The sequence below is a fragment of the Psittacula echo genome (assembly GCF_963264785.1).
Source record: "Psittacula echo genome assembly, chromosome: 2".
NCBI classification, from domain to species: domain Eukaryota; kingdom Metazoa; phylum Chordata; class Aves; order Psittaciformes; family Psittacidae; genus Psittacula; species Psittacula echo.
Window position 1 is genome coordinate 121865672 of NC_137737.1, and position 24527 is coordinate 121890198.

Here is a 24527-nt window from a genome sequence, read left to right on the forward strand (position 1 = left end):
AAACAGGAGAAGTTTAGATTGGATATAAGGAAGAAATTCTTTACTGAGAGGGTGGTGAGGCACTGGAATGGGTTGCCCAGGGAGGTTGTGAATGCTCTATCCCTGGCAGTGTTGAAAGCCAGTTTGGACAGAGGCTTGGGTGACATGGTTTAGTGGGAGGTGTCCCTGCCCATGGCAGAGGGGTTGGAACTAGATGATCTTAAAGTCCTTTCCAACCCTAACTATTCTATGATTCTATGATAATACATGTGCATTCATTTTTTATTACAGCTAAAGACATTCATATATACTTACATATCACATCTCTGTGGAGAAGTACTTGGGGATGCCAGAGGATGACAAATTGATTACGTGCACTTGCAGCCCAGAGAGCCAACCCTATGCTGGGCTGCATCAAAAGGAACATGGCCAGCAGGTCAAGGGAAGTGGTTCTCCCCTTCTGCTCTCATGGGACTCCACCTGGAGTGATGTGTCCATTCTATGATTCTATGCACATATATCTATAAACTTAGCTTTGTTTATGCAACAGTTGATGTATTTTTATCAGGCACTCAATTCTTTCCAGACTTTGTGCCTGATGCTAAGACATATTAAAAGATTATGTTCTACACAAAACGGAAAGGCAGAGCAAAATTACCTCTACGTTTAATCACTCATTCAGGATCTGAAAGACCTGTCTGGTGTTTTCTGGTGGTTTTATTCCCCTGATGACATTTAAATCTACATCCCCCTTTTTGGGGGGTAAGGGGGAGGAAGGGGAAGTGGCATCTACAGTCTACTTCAGAGAAATGGAGGAGTGAGAAGCTGACTCCCTTCTGTTGACACAATTTCTAGAACTGAAATATGCTGGACTGGGAAGAGAGAGGTGAAATATGGTCCAAACCAGCTCTGAAATGCAGGCAGTCAGCATACTGACCAGGTGGCATTGCCCTCTCATTGTGGAGCACCCTCTCAAATACTGAGCAAAAGCTTTCGAGCTATTGGGCAGGACTGCCCTGTACTTCAGGGTAGTGTGCACCTATGGGACTACACTGGACCACTTAGTGACTCTCCATGTAAGAATCCTTTTCCTGAATCCTTTCTAAGGCAGCCAATTCCTGCCTTGCTTTGCTGACTGTGGCTTTAGTGAAGAGCTGTATCTTCTGTCAGGAATGGGATAGAGTACCCTGACCGCCTAAAGGGAAGGACCAAGAGAGGGCAGCTATAACATAGGATTTATCCATCCCTACTTCACATGAGGAAGAGATATACCATTAATATTCTAAAAAATTAGGGTTAGGAACATCTTCATGTGGGGAAAAAAAGGCAGGGGAACCCTTTAATTTCCTGTTAACATGAAAAATCTCTCTGTTGGATGTGTTTCTATCCAATTTTGCCCTGGAGCTGTACAGGACAAACCAGTTTTGATACCTGTGGTGCCCACTGTATCAAAGAGCATGCATACGTATGTGTCGTGGTTTAAGCCCAGGCCGTAAATTAGAACCACATAGTCTACTTCCCCCCCAACCTTTCTTCCCTCTGCTCCTGGAGGGATGGGGAGGAGAATCAAAAGAATGCAACTCCTACAGGTTGAGATAAGAACAGTTTAATAACTAAGGTATAACACAAATCACTACTGCTACCACCAATAGTAATAATGATAAAGGAAATAACAAGGGAAGAGAATAAAACACCTCATCAACCGATACCTCGCCCCCCACCCAGCAGTGACCCAGCCCTTCTGGGAACTCTCAGTTCTACATCCTGGGCATGACATGCTGTGGTATGGAATACCTCTTTGGCTAGTTTGGGTCAGGTGTCCTGTCTCTGCTTCCTCCCAGCTTCTCCTCCTCCCTGGCAGAGCATGAGACTCACAAAGTCCTTGGTCAGGGTAAACACTCTGACCAGCAACTGAAAACATCGGCTTTATCAATATTATTTCCAGGCTGAAAGTCAAAACCACAGTGCTGCACCAGCTACTAAGAAGGAGAAAAAATGACTGCTACTGCTGAACCAGGACAGTATCTCACACAGATCTCCCTGACATAGCTCTGGGAGGAGGAAAACACAATCTCTGTGCAAACACTGTTCCTTCCTCTGACTTGGATACCTCTTCCTTTTCGTACTGGGCCAATGAGGGGAATACCCCAAACCATCAGCTCCAGGCCAGCTCTCTTCCCTTTCATTTGGATCATGCAGGGGACTGGGCAGCTGCATGCCTTACTCTTAACATTTATCAGGCCTCAGGAAGGCTACAAAAGTGATGAGGCTTTCTGCAACAAAGTCCCAAATCATATTCTGTATTGTGACTAGGAAGAAATTTTAAATAAACAACATAATTTTATACTGTGTCGTGCATGGCCCACAAATTACAGGAGGAGGAATTACACAAAGAAGAATTCATCTCCGAGATTCCAATTACAGGTGTGGGGAGAAAACAATAAATTTGCAAGAATTTGAAATGCAGAGCAGTTGGCATAGTTTTATTTTAAAATGATAAATATTTTCAGATCGAAGTGTAATTAGTAGTGAAAATGTCATGTAGTTTTACTATGCATGTTTGTTAATATGGCTAGCATAACTCATTTAGGAGATGCCTGCAGTGCAGAGTCCTGTACTACATATATCATAAGCAAAAATACAGTACTTACACGTACATATAAAATGTACACAGAGACAACATTGCCAAACAGCCTTTTGGGACAGTTTAAAAGAATATCATTATTTTTTACTGTATACTTACACTTCTGGCTCAGCTCCAGCACTGGCTTTCTGTAAAAATCATTTCAAGTATAGAATTATGCTATTTGCTTGCAGCAACATCACAGGAACAGTAGTGAGCCATATGTTGCTACTTAGCAACTTGGTCTGTAAGTCCCAAAGCATGTACTGATTTGAAAATTGAACAGAAAAGATAATTGTTGAGGCATGCTGTGAGGCAACTTGTCTTGGATTATGAAGCTATGAATACGTTTGATGTTATACAGCAAAAGGAATAAAACTATATTTTTCCTGTCCACTGGCTGAGCTTTTATTTATGTTAGCCTAAAGGGGATAAATTGATTAAAACCCTTAAAATAATATAAGGTGATGTTTTTCTGGATATGAACATTTTGCAGTAAACAGAAAGAACTGAAGTGCATGCCAGCATGCATCAGGACCCCCAAAATCCTGCCTGTATAGTCACATAATCCTGAAGATAGCCTAATGAAAACCCCTCAGTCTTTGGTGGTGTAGACCATGACTGTCTGTCAACCTACTTCCCAAATGAGCTGTGTCAGATTCTGAAATTAGAAAATGATGCTTATGTCTGACTCAGTGGGCATGACCAGTCAGAGCTAGAATAAAAGTTTCTGATAGAACCATGCATCTCATAACATGTGGGATCCATATTTAAGTTAACAGATGTGCATCCATCAAGATAAGTGGAGAAATTAATTCACTCCTCAGCCTGTCAAGACTCAAACACTCATCTCTGGCCTTGTCAAGTTACTGAGGGTGGAAAGGAGCCTGCACTCCTCTTGCTGAGGTCAAGCAACTGCAAGGCTCGTGAGAACAGATGCAAAATGGACATAGGAGAAAACTCCATGGATGATGTGACTAAACATTCATCTGGGAGAGAACACTTTCTCATCACTTTTTACAGGATTATTTGTTTTATATCCACAAACAGTGAAAGGAAAATGAACAGTCCTGAAAACACAGACCAGAAAATACAGTCACATCCTTTCCTCTTCCTCTCCCTCCCCAGTAAGCTGCAAAACCTTGCATATTTTGTTTTCAGAGCAGTGAATATCATGTTCTTTCCAGTTTTAATAAGCAGTTTGGATGTTGAAACAGCAGTTAGTTCACCAATTTTGGATGACCACCAAATGTTTATGCCTGAGATAAGAACAGCACCCTATTACAGTCAGTAAAGACCTCACCAGTACTTTCAGTGGAGCGCTGCTTATTTCCTTTGAGGAATGACTAGCACCTATCTACATCAGGAACAACAGGTTTGGGAAGGCTTCTCTTACAGTCTCAGGTTCTTGCTGAAACAAGAGAGAGGCAGGTTTCCAACACACCCTGCCTTCCTGCTCCTAGTGTGGATTTTTGTCCTCTCTTTTTTTTTTTTTTTTTTTAAATATCATTATTATCACAGGCTTTCACATCTATTCACTTAGAAACCCACTGCGATGGTGTGAGTGCCAGGAGATAATCACAGCAAGGGCCAGGAGGGCTCGGTAGCCCAGTGCTGACAGCTTCTCTCACAGGCACAGGGGGCTATTAGACCCATGTGCATTTGACAAAATACTGTACCTGTCAATGGAGCTTGCCAGATCCTCCAGCACAGGACAGAGTTTTGACACCTGCCTCTGGGTTTTGAACCCCACCTGGGAGCCAGACCCCCAACAGCTGGCTTTGCCATAGCGAGGTTTTAAGTCTGTAAGCCCTTTCTTGGTTCCAGCCCCTAGTAAGCAGTCAGGGTTTTCTGTCATCTTTGAATTTGGAAATGTCACATTTGATAGATTTTTTTCCTTGAAGACAAAATCATTTGCACTTAAAATATCTGGGTCTGGATCTTTAAAGGTACTTTAATCACCTTACTTTCACTGAAACCAGTGAGTGTTAGATGCATAAATATCTCAGAGGATCTGGGCCTTGTTAGCACATGTAGAAACCACATAAAAGATTAAAACTTATACTCTTAATTTTTCAATATGCCATTTAAATTATTTAAACTACATGCATACACAGTACAAAAATATCAACAGAAGAAAAATAATTCTGATGTATAATGTAGATTTGCAATTCTTTATTTAAAACTATTTAAGACAGACATAATGATTCTCTGAAAGGTAGCAGCTGCCTTATAACAGCAATCATTCACAGAGTTTGTATTTCTACTGTTTCAAACAAATTCAATTAGCCCCTGCACTTCAAAACCCTTAAGGCATAAATGAGATGATACTAGGCTGCTTTAATCTAATAGTAATACTAAAACTTGTCAGTACAGTTTTGGGATTAATGGTTAGAGAAAAATTAATAATATAATTTTTCATTTTTTAATCAAACAGTTCTATTCTAAACTACCTCTGCATCTTGGAGGGTTCCTAGCTGAATAAGTTCAATCACACACAAATCCTAACCACAAAGTGCAGTTGGTCTCTAAAGATATCTCAGAATAACTTCAACAGAAGTCTGAGAAGCAACACGGTGGAACATTTTAAAGATGTTCTTTTTGATTGAACAATGCAGCTCATCTCACACAACCTCTTGCTTCTCTGCCTCCAAATGAACCTGTATACCTGAAAAACCCTGTTTCTTGAAGATATTTAGCTTTGAATGTACTGTCACTTCCCAAAGCTCTTGATTCCTAAATTAAATTCTGCTCATCTACACACATTTAATATGCGTGCAAACTTATTTCCCACCTAATGAGAACTCTTAACATAATCCTACTGGTCCTGTCAAACAGGGGTATATCAGACTAGCCACTCCTGTATCTGCATTATTGCATGACCTAGACTCCAAGTCTGATTATTCAGGGCAACTTTTGACACAATCTAATGGATCTGCACCACTATCACCACCACTTACTAGTGTGAATTAAATGACCAAAACATGTGAAGTAAATGAAAATTTCTCTCCTACATATAGATGTAGCTACAGGTAGGCAAATAAAATTTTTCAGAACTATTTTTGCTTTATCAGAAGTAATTAAAAGATTTCATTCTTTCTTTCTTAAAATCTATAATATCTTAGGGCTCAAGTGGAAAGGTGGAAGATTTTTGAATACACACTTAGTATCAGAATTCAGTGTTCCACAAAAGAAAAGGACTCAAAAATACCTGTAAAGAATCTACATCACATTAAACCTTTGGGGTTGCAAGCTGCAGGAGACATTGCCTTAACCCCACTGCTAATCATATAACACTGGCAACATTCCTCAGCCATTTGATTAGTGTTAAAAATGCAGTTTCTCAGCTACAACTGGCCTATGAATGATAATTAATGCTATTTGTGACATGTGTAGCTTATAATGATTAACTTGTCTGCAGTCAGAGAAACAAATAATGTGCACCTGTAAAGCCTTTAATTCCTGAAGGTAAAACAACTGTTTAGGAAAGATCATGCTGGCAAAACAGCTGCTTGCATTCTGGAGAGGAAACAAGGTAGTATCTTTCAACAAACGCCAACTCTGGTGTTTTATCAGCTCTATCTCATTAACTGGAAACAAGGCTTAAATGCTTTGTTTATAAATTATGATTATTCCTGATTGCAGCAGTTACTGATAGTGCCACTCATTTGCAATGCAACTCTTTGAATTTGTTTAATTACAATTTGAAACAAGGCAGAGAAGATTAATTAACCCACCTGGCTGGCTGGCACATAGTCCTGGCTCGGCTCTGTCATACTCATATACATGTTTTCACTGTCAAACTGAAAAAGAAATAATAGTAAACATTTAGCAAACTTGAATATTTTTCAGCATTGACTGAAAAAAAAGTAGCCATAAAATAATATTACAGCCTGGTTTTAGAGACTTGTAATTGCATGTGTGCATCTTGTCTTTGATGTTCCTGTTGTCATCCTTATTGACCCTGTATGTCAGTGATTTGGAGTAATTAGCGCTCTAGTAATTACAGCTAGCGAGCAAGAAATGAATGGTTTCCTTTCATCCGCAATCTGTTTTAAAACAAAATGGCTCATTTTGTGCACCATGTATACATATTGCTGTTTGTTGTAATGAAGTACTAAGTGAATTGCACAGTTACTGAGAAAACGAAGATGAGACTAGAAACTGCACTAAAATGCATCTTAATGGATTCCAACTTCAGCTTCTGAACACAACAAGAGTTGAAATTTCAAAACAAATTAAAACCCGTCCTATTGAAATGTTCCCATACAAGAAAGTAGGAAAGACATTTCCAGACGGCTTTCAAACATCTGAATGCATGAAACAGTATATACCTCCTGACCGTATGGCATAAGAGGATAGTTTGCTTGATGTGTGAATAAAATAAACATTCATAATCAAAACTGCAAAAATACCCTTCCATAAATGATAAATACCATTCGTGGAAATGTATACAAAGCTTCTTTTTTTCCTTCTTTTCTCTTCTCAGCTGCAGTTAAGAAGTAACAGAAGTGTGATAGAAAAGAGTTGATTAAAATCTGAAGGTGTAGATGGAGAAAAACTGCCAGAACTGAAGCCTCATCCCATACCAACACAAAGAAGTATAAAACTATTGATTTCTTATGTAATCTAGAAAACACCCCCCCCCAGAACTCTTGTCACACCCGCCCAAGTGGCAGTGCCAACAGGGCAACTAGTGTCTGCTCAGGAGGTATGGAAAAATCTTTTCAAACCTTTCAAGTAGAAATGAACAACAGCAGGAATCCCCACCCCCAGTTGTCAACCTCAGATTTCCAGCTGTTATGAGGTCTGTTTGAAATAACTTTCACCTGACCCCTCCTGTGAATGCTTAGAGTGACATATTTTGGACATGAGCCATGATTTTTGATGACATGGCAGCTTTTTTAAAAAGCCCCACTACTGAGCTTGCTCTGCTCCTACAGAAGGTGGCAGTGAAATACCCTATGGACATTGCTCTATCCATGCTGAGCTCAGGATATTCTACCTGCGAGGTGCAGTATATTCAACCAGACCAAGGTGGCAAAGTCAAACTGTGGATTTGGCATATAGCTCTACCAGTTTTTGCTGAGGTGGCTGAAAAGGTTTCGGCTTCCAGCTGTTCATCCTCTTTCCTTGCCAGAGGCTACAAGGCTTGTAACAGCATTAGTAGAAAAGAACAACTGCCAGCTCCTGGCACAACAGTTGATGATCTGCCTTTCCTGGCCAGAGCTACTTAATAGATCGTCACAGCCTATCTGTCAGAAGTCCTAGTTTCATGGGAGGGAAAGGATTATGTCACGGGCACATATCTACCATAAGGAACAGAGTATTTCCAAAGTTTGATGGAATAGAGATAGTTGGATTAGATCATAAAAATACAGACTGATGGGTTTTTCTTTATTATTTCTTGTTTACACTTGTCATTTCTTTCGCTTTTTCATTCAAGAATATTCCTACTTATTAGCATTCAAAGTAGAGATTGGATTGTCTGGATTGTTTGCACACTGGAAAAAATGCATTGTTTCTTCTGCTTAGACGGACAGGTAAAATTCTGAAGAGAGATTTCACAGCCTGCAGTTGGAAACCAAGCGCTCCAGTGCAAGGCCTACAGGAGCTCAACTTATTCAGCTTGTCAGACAAAAGGCTGAAAGGTGCCTTGATCACTGCGATTGGTACTTACAACCTGGAAAAATGTCTGATAGCAAGATGTCAGCCTTTCTGACAGTGGTATAATGAGATCTAGTGCTGAGAAATGGGAGTTAAAGAAATTCAATCCTGAATTAAGATACAAGTTCCTACTTTGGAAGGTAATTAAGCATTATGTCAACAACAAACTCCTCAGTTCTCAGACATTTTAAAATGAAATCAGATATCTTTTTCAGAAAAGATGCATCCCGTATCATATTTGTAAGAAGTCCTATGAACAGGATAGTTATACTGGCTGGTTATGGTAGTTCTATCTCCCCTGGAAACCATGATTCCTTAAGTCTCCAATTTTGAATTTCCCTCATTATTTTCATATATTTGCTGCACTACATTGCAAACACTACTATAATTGAAATAGTATGTTGCATGTGTTTAGGTGCAATGAACATAAAGAAATTTCTTTCCTTTTCTGCATACTAGATACAGTGTAGATACAGTCAATGGTTATTTTAATTTCTTTTGTTTTCCATAAAACCCGAGCCTGTGATTTAAGAATCTTTATGAAGTATACTAGTCTTCCAGTTAATTCCCTCTTTTGGGTGTTTGGTCATCTGTCCTTGCTCCCGAGCTTACAATCACCAAACCTACAATCACAGAAGTATTTCCCTCAGGTATTTTTCCATGAAACCTGGAAATTTTCATTGTTCTGTGTGTTGTTCTTGGATCACCTGCCTACATGGTATGTGTCTTGCTACTAGAGGTGCCTCCAGCACTGATTGATAGGATCTTGGATCTTAAGTCTTTCCTGTTTGCTGCTGTGGCCCTCTATTTAGCTTTGGAATGTCTTTGTTCTAGCATGGTCTGTGGGCTTAATGTAAGCATGTATCAGCGAAACCAAAACCCAAAAGTATACCTAAAGTTACCTCATTCGGCTTGGCCTTAAATGAGAAATGACCTTCTGCAACATTTTGGGTTGATTTGTCAGGAAATATCTCAGAAAACTATATTCATGCATAATGTCTGTAAATCTGAGTCACCTGTTAACATCTAAAAATACCTAGCAGCTGTTTATTATTTAATTTCTTCAATATTTAAACATGGAATTTAATCACTGCAATATTTAGCATCTGCTTGTTAGAAGTGTGTGTAAGATGCTGTGTAATACATGTATAGTTCAATAAGTTTTTAATGCAATGCATATTTTTTTGTACTGTTTATATTTGCAGGATGCAGACTATAATGTATTAGTTGACACTAACACTGTTACCATGTTAACATTTGTACTACATCTACATCTATATAAATTATTATCTGTCCTCAGTCTAGTGCAGCGTGGTGCATGGCTTCTTGGCAGTTCCTAAGATTTCAGATGTGAGCCTGAAAACCACTCATAAACTCAAATGATAAAGCATATACAAATGCATTTCCTGCAGCAGGTATTGTCAGGAGATGCCTTCTTCAAGTTCTCAATGTTTACTAAGATGTTTATAAAGAGAAAATATGTTATTTTTTTATACCAAAATTAAACAAAATGCTTACTTCAATGCTGAGTTGTTTATTCATCATCCCCTTTCCCAAATTAAAGAAATGTGGCATTCAGATGATCTATGATGACTTATACATCCCACCCCAGCCAGAAAAAAATGGTACACAAGTCTTCAGTAACAAGTTTAGGGACACTGATGCAGCGCATTTTATTTGTGCCCACCTAGCCCAAATGTGACTATCCCACATCAAAACAATAAACAATGAAAAAAATGCCAATAATTTGATCAGCTGGAAGGTCCTACTCTTGTTTGTTTCAGAAGCTTCCAGAACGAGCCCCTAAACCTTAGAAACAAATATTGAATCATTTCATCTTTAATACACTGCTTTGTAACATGCAGGCTCTGCAGCATGTCAACTCTCAACAACTCTCCTCCTGGACAGCTTAACTTATACTACATCTACACTGAATTCAGCTTTACGAGTGAGGTGATTTACGCAAGGGTAGTTCAAACAACCTATCCGGATCAGACAGTGAGTGAAAAGATCAGCAGATATGACCCAAAGATGCCTCCAACCACCATTCTTTTCTTCCATGCCTCCAAAATTGTCGTCTTTTACTCATCATCCGCAGGTCTACAAGAAGCTCATATTCCCTAAACTTCCCTGCCACACTCTGTGATTGATTTCAAGCAAAGAAACTACACAAGCATCACTTAACCTGTGGATGATTCATCCAAACAGAACAGATGAAACACAAAGGCAGCAGTTAAATGAACTGTCTTTTATGAACTTATGTACAATGTATATATATCATATGACATTTCATCTAAAGCTTTCCCAATGTGTCTCCAAGATCCTTCAGGATCATTAGAGGCAGATTTCAAAATCTTTCATTTTAATCTATTAAAAGTGAGTGCTAATACAATATTCTGATGTGTGATAATAACTACTCCTGACAACATTTCTTTTCATATTAAAGTATAACTGCATGAACAGTTTGTGTGAGAGCAAACTAAGAATATGACCACATTGCATATGAAGATATATAACTAGGAGCTGGTTTTAATACATATATCCAGAATTGCATCATAGTCTTTATTTAAATTGTTATTATAAATAAGACATACAGGCCACACTATGGCATGGTCAGTTAGAATCTCCCCTAGAATAACCCTTTGTAAGACAAGTTGTAATGGTCAGCAACCACCATGTGCAAAAAACCCAAACGCTGTTATTAAAGGCAATTTAATCATATAAGTTAGGAACATAATTACAGAAATGCTGAAGAAGCACTGTCTGACTGTTACTGATGCAAGAGCTGTAACAGAGGTCAGCAAATGTCCAGAGTTGTTAAGGCTGTCTTATCTGGCACGGATTTACCATGATTGTATGACGTGTCCTCACAGGCTACCTTCTTCTACGTCGTCACCCTGTTGTCGAGAGAAGTCAGGGTTTATTTTGCTCCTTTTTCACACAGAGTCTTCAACTTCTGATGGACTTGTGTATTTCCTTTCTCTTTGCATGGGTGTATATACATGTGCCTGAAGTTCTGCAGGCATATTTGTATTAGATAAAAGAAAAAAAAAATCAAGCACATGGATCTTTGAGATTCTTCTAGTTCATACCAAAGTGCAGCACAGTATAATAGCACTACACCTCAGCTAACTGCAGTGTAGGTAGGGGAGCATGATGAATACTACCCCATATGGCTTCTGATGCCACAAAAAGCTTAGGGCTGATGTATGGATTGGAAGCAACTTTGGACACTGTTTTGTGCACAAATTTATTTCAACAGCGATATCCTGAAATTAGGAGATTAAAGGAGAAGAAACAGGGAGAAAGATGATCAAATTGCTGAAAGATGCTGTATTTAGTAAGTTCAGCTTCTGGGTAAAGCTACTTGGACTTGATATCCCACTTTCTTCAAAGGATGTTACAGATCTTCAAAGCCTGTCTTATTAAGCACATAATCTGAATACAAATTTCTCCCATCTTAGATTGGAACTGGAATCTAATTTTAAATTTAAACTTTAGTTATACCTTTTAACCATAGTTTACACTGCTCTGATGACACCTCAGCACAATTCTTGTTTCATTTTAAGAAAATCTTGCAATAACATTGTGTAAAAACATTATTTATTTCTAGCGATTTAATGATTTTAGTACTTACAGGTTATAGATACCATTTGCAACTTATGTTATCTAAAAGCCACTAATCCTGAAACAGTTTTAAAACTAAGTAATTTTCTTTATTTTAAACTAAATGCCAAGAGTGTGCATTGTCTCGGGTTGCTTGATGACAGAGGAATATTTTATTTTACTCAAAGCTGCTGAAATATGACTAAAATAATGATGGCATACAATTAAATCATCAAATAGCTATGCTAAAGAAACAGTTGATCTTGTTACGACAACCATTAAAGGTAAAACCAGAGATGCTCTGTAAACATTATTACATGACAGAAAATCCCTTTCTTGACACGGTTTGGCTGAGCGGTATTTCTGTATTAAATTGAAACTCCATTTTGTCTCCTGAACTCCATTTTGTATGCTGTACGGAACGCATGTTTAAATTTGCCCAAGACAGGTTACAGTAATGCATTCCAGACAGCCATCCTTCCTGGGAAAGGGGCTTGACACCTTTCTGAAGGACTATCACAGAAAAATTGTCAAAACACAATCTAGTACTACCAACTTTGATTGTGTCTGTTCTGCTCCCTCCTTCTACGATTGTTTTTCAAAAGAGGAGAATACTGAAATACTATGCGATTGGGTAAAAATGCCTGGACGGAGCACCATGGCAAAAACAAATTAAATTTCACGGCAGAGCTGGATGTCCCTGCATGGCCAAAAGAAGGTGGATTCTGCAAACTGGCAGACATAGGGAAGTCCTGTCCTGCCTGGAACACTAAGACCCCTCCAGGTCACAGAAAGTTTGATGTGCTAACCATTACAGAGGAGATGGCATGTATAATTATTGTTATTCACTTTAATTAATTTTTCAGGAGTACTTTTCTTATATGCTGTCCAAAGAGTAAACCGGAAAAGAGGGTAAAATATGCTTAATTAGTCCAAATATGGCAATGTGTGGGCTAGACATACTGAAGTTGGGAATGAATCTGCCCCAGTCTCGACGGCTCCCCAGAGAGTGGGAGTGAGCCACAAGGTGGGTGAGCACTGGCAGCGAGCCCCAGGGCGGGAAGCGAGGGTGCTGCTTCACAAGGAAATGCTGGCAGGCAATTCCTATACTTGGAAAGAGACAGAAACAGCGACATTCTCTCTGCCCACAGCACCCAACGGACTTTGATACATTCAGTATTTGGACCAAAACGCGATAGAGCTTGAAGACTAGGACTGCACTGAGTCATTTCTACAGCCTGGCTTTCAAAGAGAATATGTTTTGAAGATACTGTGCTTGATTCTCCTAGAATAAGACAATTTTTGTCTCATTTTCCATTTATAACACATACTATTGCCTCAAAAAGTATAGGCAGTGCTGTCAAAATTTTGTCTCAGATTTTTATGCTTATGCCATAAATATCCAACCCAAACCTTCTACCATTGCATTTCCAAAGCTCTCTCACTACTTATTGCTCTCATTGCAAGAAAGGGAAGGAACCAGAGGGTTTGCTGATTACGTTCTCAAAGGTGGCAAGCTGGCTGAATATCTAAATATACACTGGTAGTTAAAACCTGAATGATGGCACTACAGCATTTGTGTTTTTCCTGCACTTAATAGAGGTTAATGTGGAACTGGAGAGGAGGTGAAGGGGAGTGTTTAGCTTCCCGCTTGGAGCCTGCATGTGTCAATGCCTGACAGAGCCTTGAAGTTGTTAGCCTGCATGCAGAGCTCTAGCTGAATGAGGTTACAGTGCTGAGCACAGCGGGCTAATAGAAGTAGGATCAGACTGATAGGAGGAGTGGCAGAGTCCAAGCACAGCAGAGTATATCAAAGACAGCCCAGGGGAGAGCGAGTACTGTATTAGTCCTTTGTGTACATTTAAATGGAAGACAGTGAGCATGCAGAGATGAACTCTGAACTCTCTCAGCTAGGCTCCTGCTCCTTTTAACCTTGGGTGTGTAAATAACGTAAAGTAAAAAAACCCCAAACCAATGCGCTGTAGTGTGGACTCCTATGCTAAACTGTCTCTTGCATATTGAACACTCATTAAACAAGCATACCAAGGTCAAAGTGGCAAGTGCTTTTGTTATTATTTTACTTAATCCATGCTAAATTATAGATGTAGCCACACACTGGGAAAATCGGGTGATAAGGTAGAAAGGTTTAAACACCTAAGATCAGACCTTCCTTTTTCTGCCCACAGTAGCTGAGGAAATCTGTATAACCTGGTAGGCTTATAATATTTTGAAACTCCAACATACCTGGCCAGTTTCATGACAAGGTCTGATCCTGCATCATTAAAAGTGAAGGGAATAGTGCCATTGCCTTTTGGTCAGGAAATAGATCAGGTAGAATGGTAAGGTAATAGGACCTTTTTTTGAGTTTCAGAGTAATTTTTGTCTATATTAATCGCTGTCTCATAATTTGAAATGGTAGATTATGTAATAAAACACACAAAAGCTTAAAAAAAAAGGATCTACAGAGATCAGACAGATGACTAAAAAAGCATTTTTTTATATCCATGAGCAAAGCCCCCTGTGTTGCAGTATGGCAGAAGAGAGGCTCCATGGACCTTAGTGAATGAGCTTTGCACAACTAGGACAAAATCATTCCCTTGCATGACTACAGCAGGACCTGTGTGCAGAGACCCATGGACAGAATTTGACCCACTGTGTTACTTACAGAGTGAATGGGGAATATATAGTTCCTGTAGAAAAGTGCATCTGCTTCTACACAGCAGAATCTTAGAAATAAAATGGGCCAGAACAACATTAACAACAAATGCACAAACAAAATAAATTCCACTAATACTCCTATGACAGAGGGTCTTGAGATGTAAGCTGAAGGTAACAATTGCCAGGTGACTAGGAAATCTTGCCTGAATACTCCTATGACTCATCCCAAACCATGGCACACTTATAAATTCATGGTATACTTAGGAATCCAATTTTAAAAAGTTACTGAAAGTCTTGATCACCTAAGAACCTAAGCATTCAAGACCAATGCAGCAGGGCACTTGAGCACATGCATAACATGCATTAAAATTATTCCACTGAAGGGGGTAACAGTGTGAGAGTATATAAAATCAAGCACTCATTCAAATATGTGGTATGATAGGACCCAAGAGCTCAGAAATTTACAGGAAGAGGCATAAAATACTGAGTTATGTGCCAAAATCAAATTGGACAAATTACCTTAAATTTCTGATAAACCAAATTATTTAGCACAGTCTGATGGGATCTCATTAGGCATAACTAATTCAGACCTGGAGAGAATGATAACAAAAAATGACTCACTACAAAGATTTAGCTAAACATGGACATCTGTTAAATGACAAGGGTGTTGTAGGGCTGATACACAATTGTAGTTTTCCAAAACAGCTACCATAGCATCCACGTGGACAGTCCTAATTTCATCCAGTTACTCTGGTATATGAGGGGCTCCATTAATATCATGCAAAATGTCACACACGTGTATTTCCCAGCCTGCATCAGACGAGAAGCTGAAGCCCCATTCATGTTCAAAAGAGGAATCTGAAGCAACATCAATTTTTACGTGAACAGTTGCAACAAAGATTTAAAAGCTTCACAAGGCTTGCAGCTTGACTTACTCCTTTGTTAGAATGGTTTATAGATCAAGCTGAGATACACTGGCAGGGCAATATAGAGAAGTCTCCAGTATTCTATTACAACATAGGTCATTCAAGAGTAGATGTGGTTAGAAATGTTAAAAATATTACTCAAAAGCAGAAGAGGAAAAGTTGCTTTACTTTTTTTCCTTATCAACTTCAGCGAAGATGTGTCTTTGATGTAACGAAATTACTCATCGATTCTCAAAAATTCTGTTTTCTTTCTACAACTTTTAAGATAAAATTTGACCTTCAAGTTCATTTTATGACTAAATTATTCCATGCTGTTTTCATCTTTTGTTTCTATTTTGTCAAGTAGGGTTTCTAAAAGCCTTTTTTTCTTAGAGCCTCAAACAGTGTTTCCTTTACAAATTTTCTTTTAAGAGAAGAAAAGACATGTCTGTGGAAATATATTTCCATTTTTAATTAGTTTTGAAGGTAAAGAGCTAAAATATAAAGTTACAGTTATACCTGCACAGTCTTGCTAAGGCCTTTAAAGACAAAAATATTCCACATCCTCCTCCCTCCTACTTGAAGGAAGGGTTCTACCCTCAGTGGTGGCTGCTGCTTTTCTTGTCAATACCCTCGGAATTTATTACTGCTGTACATGCCTCACAGCAAATCAGATAGCAAAAGTTACTCAAACCTGGCATTATCAACACTGTGGCTGTTGTCTTTCCAAGAGGCCATGCATATCAGCATGAAGCAATCACATTAGCACTGGAAGGCAGATCCCTGGGCAGGCAAATCCATCCCGTGAATAATAGCAGAATAGGTTTCACACAGCATCTGTGAAAGCTTATTGTCAACTCCTTCCTTGGATACAACTCCAGCAATTGTGTTTCCATGCATTTTCCCTTTTGTTTCAAACTCTTCAAAAATTTTACTTTCTTATCTCAAGACCTTCTTCCATTCTTCCAGTCTGCTGAGACTAATGATGTCTACCTTTTAACAACACTCTGAACACACTTAAGACAGATACTCTGTCTTCTTTTTCAGGAAACCTACTTTAAATTCCTTTAATCTTATTTGACAACATACTTTTTTTCCAAATATTTCTCCATTTGTAACTACTTGAGTGCTTCCATTTACTGATGCCCTTTTCATCATCTTATATGCTGTCCAAAATGAACATATTGTTCTAGCTAGCTATGGACAAATCTGAACAGGTTATCTATTCCCACGGGTCATCTAGAGTATGGGAATGCACCAGCTTCTTTCTCCCTGCATATTTTATTTAGAAAATGCTTTGTTTTTCACAAGACATTAATAAATGAAACCTCTGAAAGCTTCTCCTGACCTATACAGTAGCATGGAAAGTTGCCAGATAATTAGGGTAGATAACATGATCTGTGACAAATGGTGAAGATCTAAGTCCCATGGCTTTTGGCCCAAGTCAGAGCTGTATCTGTTTTCAAATAAGGATTGCCTTAAACATTTTAGATGAAAAAAGACATTTTTAGAATCATAGAATCATAGAATAGTTAGGGTTGGAAAGGACCTTAAGATCATCTAGTTCCAACTCCCCCGCCCTGGATAGCGACAACTCCCACGAAACCGTGTCACCCAAGCCTCTGTCCAAACTGGCCTTGAACACCACCAGGGATGGAGCATTCACAACCTCCCTGGGCAACCCATTCCAGTGCCTCACCCTCTTACAGTAAAAAATTTCTTCCTTATATCCAATCTAAACTTCCCCTGTTTAAGTTTGAACCCGTTACCCCTTGTCCTGTCACTACAGTTCCTAGCGAAGAGTCCCTCCCCAGCATCCTTGTAGGCCCCCTTCAGATACTGGAAGGCTGCTAGGAGGTCTCCACGCAGCCTTCTCTTCTCCAGGCTGAACAGCCCCAACTTTCTCAGCCTGTCTTCATACAGGAGGTTCTCCAGTCCCCTGATCATCCTTGTGGCCCTCCTCTGGACTTGCTCCAACAGCTCCATGTCCTTTTTATGTTGAGGACACCAGAACTGCACACAATACTCCAAGTGAGGTCTCACGAGAGCAGAGTAGAGGGGCAGGATCACCTCCTTCGACCTGCTGGTCATGCTCCTCTTGATGCAGCCCAGGATACGGTTGGCTTTCTGGGCTGCGAGAGCACACTGAAGCCGGCTCATGTTCATTTTCTCATCAACCAGCACCCCCAAGTCCTTCTCTGCAGAGCTGCTCTGAATCTCTTCTCTGCCCAACCTGTAGCTGGGCCTCGGACTGCCCTGACCCAGGTGTAGGACCTCGCACTTGGCATGGTTAAACTTCATAAGGTTGGCATCAGCCCACCTCACAAGCGTGTCGAGGTCCCTCTGGATGGAATTCCTTCCCTCCGGCATCTCAACCAAACCACACAGCTTGGTGTCATTGGCAAACTTGCTGAGGGTGCACTCAATCCCACTGTCCATGTCACCGACAAAGATGCTGAACAAGACTGGTCCCAACACCGATCCCTGAGGGACACCACTCGTTACCGGTCTCCAGCCAGACATTGAGCCATTGACCACAACTCTTTGCGTGCAGCCATCCAGCCAGTTCTTTATCCACCAAGTGGTCCACCCATCAAATTGATGTCTCTCCAATTTAGAGACAAGGATGTCGTGTGGGACAGTGTCGAACGCTTTGCACAAGTCCAGGTAGATGACGTCAACTGCTCTGCCCCTGTCCATCAGTTTCGTAGCCCCATCATCGAAGACCACCAAATTGGTCAGGCAGGATTTCCCCTCAGTGAAGCCATGCTGGCTGTCACCAGCCACCTCCTTGTTTTTCATGTGCCTTAGCATGCCTTCCAGGAGAATCTGCTCCAAGAGTTTGCCAGGCACAGAGGTGAGACTGACTGGTCTGTAATTCCCCGGGTCATCCATTTTCCCCTTCTTGAAAATGGGGGTTATATTTCCCTTTTTCCAGTCGTTGGGAACTTCACCTGACTGCCATGATTTTTCAAACATGATGGCCAGTGGCTTAGCAACTTCATTCGCCAGCTCCTTCAGGACCCGCGGATGGATTCCATCAGGTCCCATGGACACATTCAGGTTCTTAAGATGGTCTCGAACCAGATCCTCTACTACAGCGGGGCAAGGGTCTTCATTCTTACAGTCCCTGCATCCGCCTTCCAAGACTTGGGTGGTGTGGTCAGAGCCTTTGCCAGTGAAGACAGAGGCAAAGAAGTCATTAAGAACCTCAACCTTCTCCAAATCCAGGGTAGCCAGTTCTCCCGATATCTTCTGGAGGGGGCCTACGTTGTCCCTAGTCTGTCTTTTACTCGCTACGTACCAATAGAATCCCTTCCTGTTATCCTTAACATCCCTAGCCAAGTTTAATTCTAACTGGGCCTTTTGCAGAAGAATATGGCAGTTCAAGCACACAGCAGCTCTGTGGGAAACCCTGGTTCAGTCCTACTTTGCCATTCCCTCACATACAAGTTGCGCAACACAGCCACAGACTGGAGATAGTCTTCCCGTATCACTTATCTGTGGCTGTTAACTTTCTAAAAATACTTGAAGATGTACACTTGAATTCATCTCTCTCACACCTAGCTGAGTGCTCTCCGTCACACAACATTATTTTCTGGTATTGGTCTTTCCAGCTTTAAACAGAAATCATATCCTGGCCCTCAGAAATTCTTCTTAAGGAAGAACGTAAAGAAACCTACTAATTATGGTTCTGTCAAATGAATATTGGCTATACTATGTCACTTCAAAATTTCCAGCCTTATGTACTTTTGAAGTCCCCAAATGCAGCAAAACAAGCTGAGCTCTGTTATTCTGGAAAGGGCCATGCAGAGACCTGAGGAAGTGCTTCATTTTCACTGTTTACCAAGAAAGGAGCCCTGGTGCAGGCTCCTTGCTGGCCAGCCATGCTATGATTCACTACCAGTCATCTATGACATAATAGCTGCCCATAGGGATGCAGGTACTCTGAATTCCATGGCTAGGAGAGGAGTTTCAGACAAGGTAGTCACAGGCTCCCCTCACCTTGGCTGGCATTAAACTACCAATCCTAGCAAAGTGGTTGTCAGCATTTTTGAACTGGACCATGACACCATTGTAAAAACAAGCCCCTTGAAATACAGAAGTGCTGCTTTTTAAATATATAATCTTATGATTCACACAGTGCAGCCTGTGCTTCAGTGCACTGAAACAGAAGCAAAACTTCGTATTTGCTAATCTTCCTATAATTATAACAATCTATGTTATAATGACTTTTAACGACCTCACATAATTTGTAAATAAATGTATAATATAACAATGTGATTAAAGCTTGATGGAGTTGTTCTTCTGCTTTTATGACATAAAAATTACTTCTTATTAGCTTTTGATGTTTCATTTTCCCCACAGCATCACAATATCTGCTTCTGTTTTACCCAATTGTACAATAATTGTTGTTTAACTTCAGCAAGCTCATAGCCTAGGCAGACTCTTTAGCTATTTGCTTAATCAATGAAAGTACTCTATAACGGTAAAGTCATGGAAAATATGTCTTATCATTTTAGTGCCCCATATCATATTCTCTCACCTCTCTGTATAAACCACTGAATTATTAATATACCGTCCTCCAGATTTGATAAAATCTGTGATGAAAATTATCATAATCTTCTATGCCTAAAGACCATTAAATGAGTGCACATTAAACTTGAAATAAATGGCTTGAATAATTTTTGTTTTAAAACGTTCCTTGTGCTCAAAAGACTGAAGTGCATATTACCAGTGTTAAAGTTACAGAACAACCTTCTGAGAACTACAGCTTCAATGGTCATACCTAGGATTAAACCTCTATTGTGCACACTCAGAGTAAACTTTCTTTACTTGATCAAACTCATTTCTAAACTAAACTTTCCCAATCTACAATAATTAATTCTGTGTTTATTAGGTAAAAATAAATGAATATAAAATAAATAATTAGGGTACGGAGAATCAAGTGGGCAAATTATGCTTTGATTTGCAGATGTACAACCACAGCAGAAATACAACAGCTGCATAAACATTACCAAAACCATATTTGGCTCCTTCCCTCCCACATTAAAAGACAGACAAAGCAACAGTTGAAATAATCATATATTTGCTGATGGAGTGAAATGTACTTGAATGCAATTCAGAATGAAACACCTGTTCACAGATGAGGCCTGCACAAGGGTACTGGTCTGGGTCTATGCTAGTTTAATCCAATTAATTTCAAGATTAGCATTGAGTAGATCATCCATTGATCAGGACTAAGAAATTAAGCTTTACTTGAGGTGTAGTTTCCTTTTTTTCTCATTTTTAGGGAAACCATTAAATGGGCTCATGCATGCAGCACATAGTACTTCTTGGTGTCAGTAACAATCTGTTTTGTGACAGTTTTCTAAGAGAAGTATTAACAGGTTCCAAGGTTTTGCAGAGGCTCCAAAGTCTTAATAATTGAATTCACAAATAACCAGTCATACAGTATCACTGCTTCTTTTGCGCTTTGCAGTTCTTGCAATACTCCCAACTTTCCCTTATGTCAGCACCTACAGGTCAAAAGTTCAGAAATAATAACAAAGTATAAAACTGTGCTGTCATTAGATTCATCTTTTGATGGAAAATTAATTTGGTGTTTTATTCATCCATTTGAAATAGTAACTACTGCGTTGGAAAATATTAATTTTCCAATATGTTCAGATCATATTAGTAATACACAACAGAAGTGTTTTGACATGTCTAATAGTTTTACTCATAATCAAGATTCTGCAGTTCAGAAGTTCTTTTAGCTGTGTGAGCCCCTACAAGCTAAAATAGTCAGAACACTGATTTAAAAGCTGAGAAAGGATTTTATGCACTACAGTGCATTGCATCACTGCAGATCTTTTGTTAACAGAAAGAGCAAGGTGAATTATATATCTGATTTTATTTCTTACTGTTAAACACAGCTCACTGGAAATGTATAACCAGCTCCTTTTAAGACTACAAAGAAAAAGCAATGTCATGTATTATGCTACAGCAGGTAATTCAGTTCCTTAGACAGGATTAGCCAACAGATTTATCAAGCAGCCTCTAAGGAAAGCAGAGTTCAAGTCTAGGCTCATCAATAATACATAAATAAACTAAACAATTAGGTACAAAGTGGCTATCTTGTCAGACAACTTATTAACCAATAAATGATATACTCACTGCAGACAGTGTAAAAAGGGAAGATATGCGAAAATAGGAAAAGAAGACCTGAAAAGAGAGAGGATTATACTGTGGTCTTTAGTGCATTTGTGGACCTGGCAATTCTCTACAACTCTCCAGCCCAAGCTGAGAGCTATGATGTCTAGGCAAAGGTGGTTCAGCCACGCTTCTCTACCAGGAACCACTTGGCATATTTTTTCTGACAGCTGAACACAAATTTATGCCCTTGCTGTTTAATCAGCGGTCTGAGGAAGAATACATTCCACTTTTCCAATAAACAGCTACTGCATCAACTTCAAGTGTTTAATAGGCAAGTTTTACATAAACAAACAGTCATGCCCAGTGCGTAATGTCACTTCTGGGCATTGCTATAATACAGTCCAACTACTGAGATGCACCAGTTCCTAGGAAACAGTAGATGAATGCAGCCAGGCTTACATCTGGCTTACACAACAACATCTCTTAAAAGGTAAATCTATGTTAGTAAATGTCAAAATATGAGACATTTGGTCTTTCAACTATCAACAAACTCAAATTTGATTTTCTTTTCTATGCTAGCCTGCATTTTTCAGACAGAAAACAAGACCAGGGGTAGGAAGGGCTGTTGCTGCTTTTCTCTCAGCCAAGCAAAATAAAAAACATCTCCATTTCATTTAGGATCAACAAGTAAGCATGCAAAGTTAGTCCAAATAAAATCTTTTCATATGCACGTATTTACCTCAGCTCAGAAATTATGAGGATCTGAAGTACAGATTTCAGGATTTAACTCAGAATGAAAAAAATATTTACCTAATATGATGTTTTTTCATGCTCAAGTACTCCAAAGTGCTTTGCAAATATTGACTAAATTTGTGTCCAGCACCCCTTGACTCCAGCAGCCATTTTGAGGCTGCAAAAGACTTCAGGCCTTACATGCTTTGCTGATGGAAATGGAAATTACTAAGAAACGCAGCCACTTCTGTAATGAAAAGGGGGCATCGCTTAGAATACCTTCCAGTGCAGCATGAAATCAGGAATTTATAAATATCCTTGTGTGCTGGTTTCGGCTGGGATAGACTTAAGTTTCATATTAGAAGCTGGTGCAGTGCTGTGTTTTGGCTTTAGTCTGAGAACAATGCTGATAACACACCGATGTTTTAGTTGTTGCTAAGTAGCACTTACCCTGATCAAGGGCTTATCAGCCTTTCATGCTCTAACAGTGAGGAGGGGCACAAAAAGCTAGGAGAGAACAGAGACAGGACATCTGACCCAAACTGGCCAAAGGGGTATTCCATACCATAGCACGTCATGACCAGTATAGAAACTGGGGGAAGTTGGCCAGGATGGACTTATCACTGCTTGGGTCAGGGTGGGCATTGGTCAGTGGGTGGTGAACATTTGTAATGTGCATCACTTGTGTTTATTGGGTATTATTCCTCTATTTTTATTATTGTTGTTGTTTTTTGTTGTTCTTCTTATTATTATTATACTTTATTTGAGTTATTAAACCGTTCTTATCTCAACACGTGGGTTTTACCTTTTTCCCAACCCTCCATGGGAAGGGTAGGAGGGAGCAAGCAGCTGCTTACTCTGGGGTTAAAGCATGTTGGGGTTAAACCACATCAGTTGCTGTATGGGGTTAAACCACGGCACCTTGCCAGATGGACAAGAATGTGGATGCACTGAAGACGTCTGCAGTGATTTCACTGCATGATAATCATACCTCAGTTAAACAAGATGGGCAATTTTTAAGACCATCATTTTACTCTAGTTTTATTCTAGTAAACAATCCTTTCACCTTGTATCTGAGTGCCTTTAAAAATGCGCATTTATGTCCTATTCAAAGACAGGCAGAACCTTAAGAGTAACGTTGTCCTGCCACTTACATGGTAAACTACTTCTCAGGTGCAGAAAATCACCCCTATGGCTTCCAGAACCCAATACTATGTTGATGCTGGGCCTCCCCAAAGTACACAGATGACAGCTAAGGCAAGCACAGTACCTGTAGAAAGACTAGGGTACAATCTGGATTAAAGCAGGAAGTCGACTTGAGTGGGAAAGACTGCATCTTGCCTGGGGAGATAAACAGAAGATTTCAACAGAGGAAAGGTGAGTGTCAAAGCAGAACTTCCAACTGTGGAAGCAGGTTTCCATGACAGACCATCTAAACCGTTTATATGATGTATGTTTTCCCACTAACTATAAAGGGACTCTCGGACAAATGTGTAAAATTTAAGATGTGTAAAAGTTATGAGTCCTAACGATTGCACACCATGAAGTGAATGGGATGGTATAAAGGGTGCACTAGCTTTCTCCAGGACCTCTCTGCTATCCATCCCTGAGAAGCTGAAATGGCACCACTGAGCAAAGGGAAGCTCCAGCAGAATCCCCATTCTCTGCTCCTCCTGAAGATCAGTGGCAGGGATTATGAAAAAGCCCAGGGATGGCTTTGCCTGCCATGTTAAAGGTTTCCTTGCCTGAGGGAAACAGTTTTGTGCATGTGACAATTTTCCCAAGGTAAGAAATAATAAAGAATGGGTTAGGCTGTGGGGTATGGACAAGGCGTTTTATATAGCACTACCTGCAGAATCAAACTGGAAAAAGCAGTCAGGAAGGGTCTTCTCTGTGAAGGATTTCCATGGTTGCAGTGAATCTACAGACAGGCTGATGGCACTGCAGCATGAAATTATTGCACCTATGCCCACAAATGCAACATGTTATTTATTAGTGCAGACTGTTGGTGAAAGAAGAAACAATTTAGCACAATGCTCAAGAAGCAAAATAGACTTCTGAATTGCTACAGGATAATTTGTACCCAGTTTATGAGTTTTTGCAGAGCCATGAGATGCCTTGACCTGTTTCGTATAAAACTTGGTTGAAAACATGTTTCTTGGAGTGAAGTATGAAGTGATAAAAATGTGATTAAGGTGTGCTAGTAATTTAATTTTAAG

General features: G+C 39.8%; 1 protein-coding gene across 1 annotated transcript in view; it reads right to left on the reverse strand.

Annotated features, from left to right (window-relative positions):
• TOX (thymocyte selection associated high mobility group box) overlaps positions 1–24527 on the reverse strand; it is a gene marked incomplete at its 3' end in the record, with an annotated part of 227982 nt that overhangs the window by 104193 nt on the left and 99262 nt on the right. The window contains exon 2 of the mRNA XM_080639674.1: positions 6340–6405. Coding sequence (XP_080495800.1) covers positions 6340–6405 — 66 coding nt within the window. The remainder of the gene's footprint in view (positions 1–6339; positions 6406–24527) is intronic.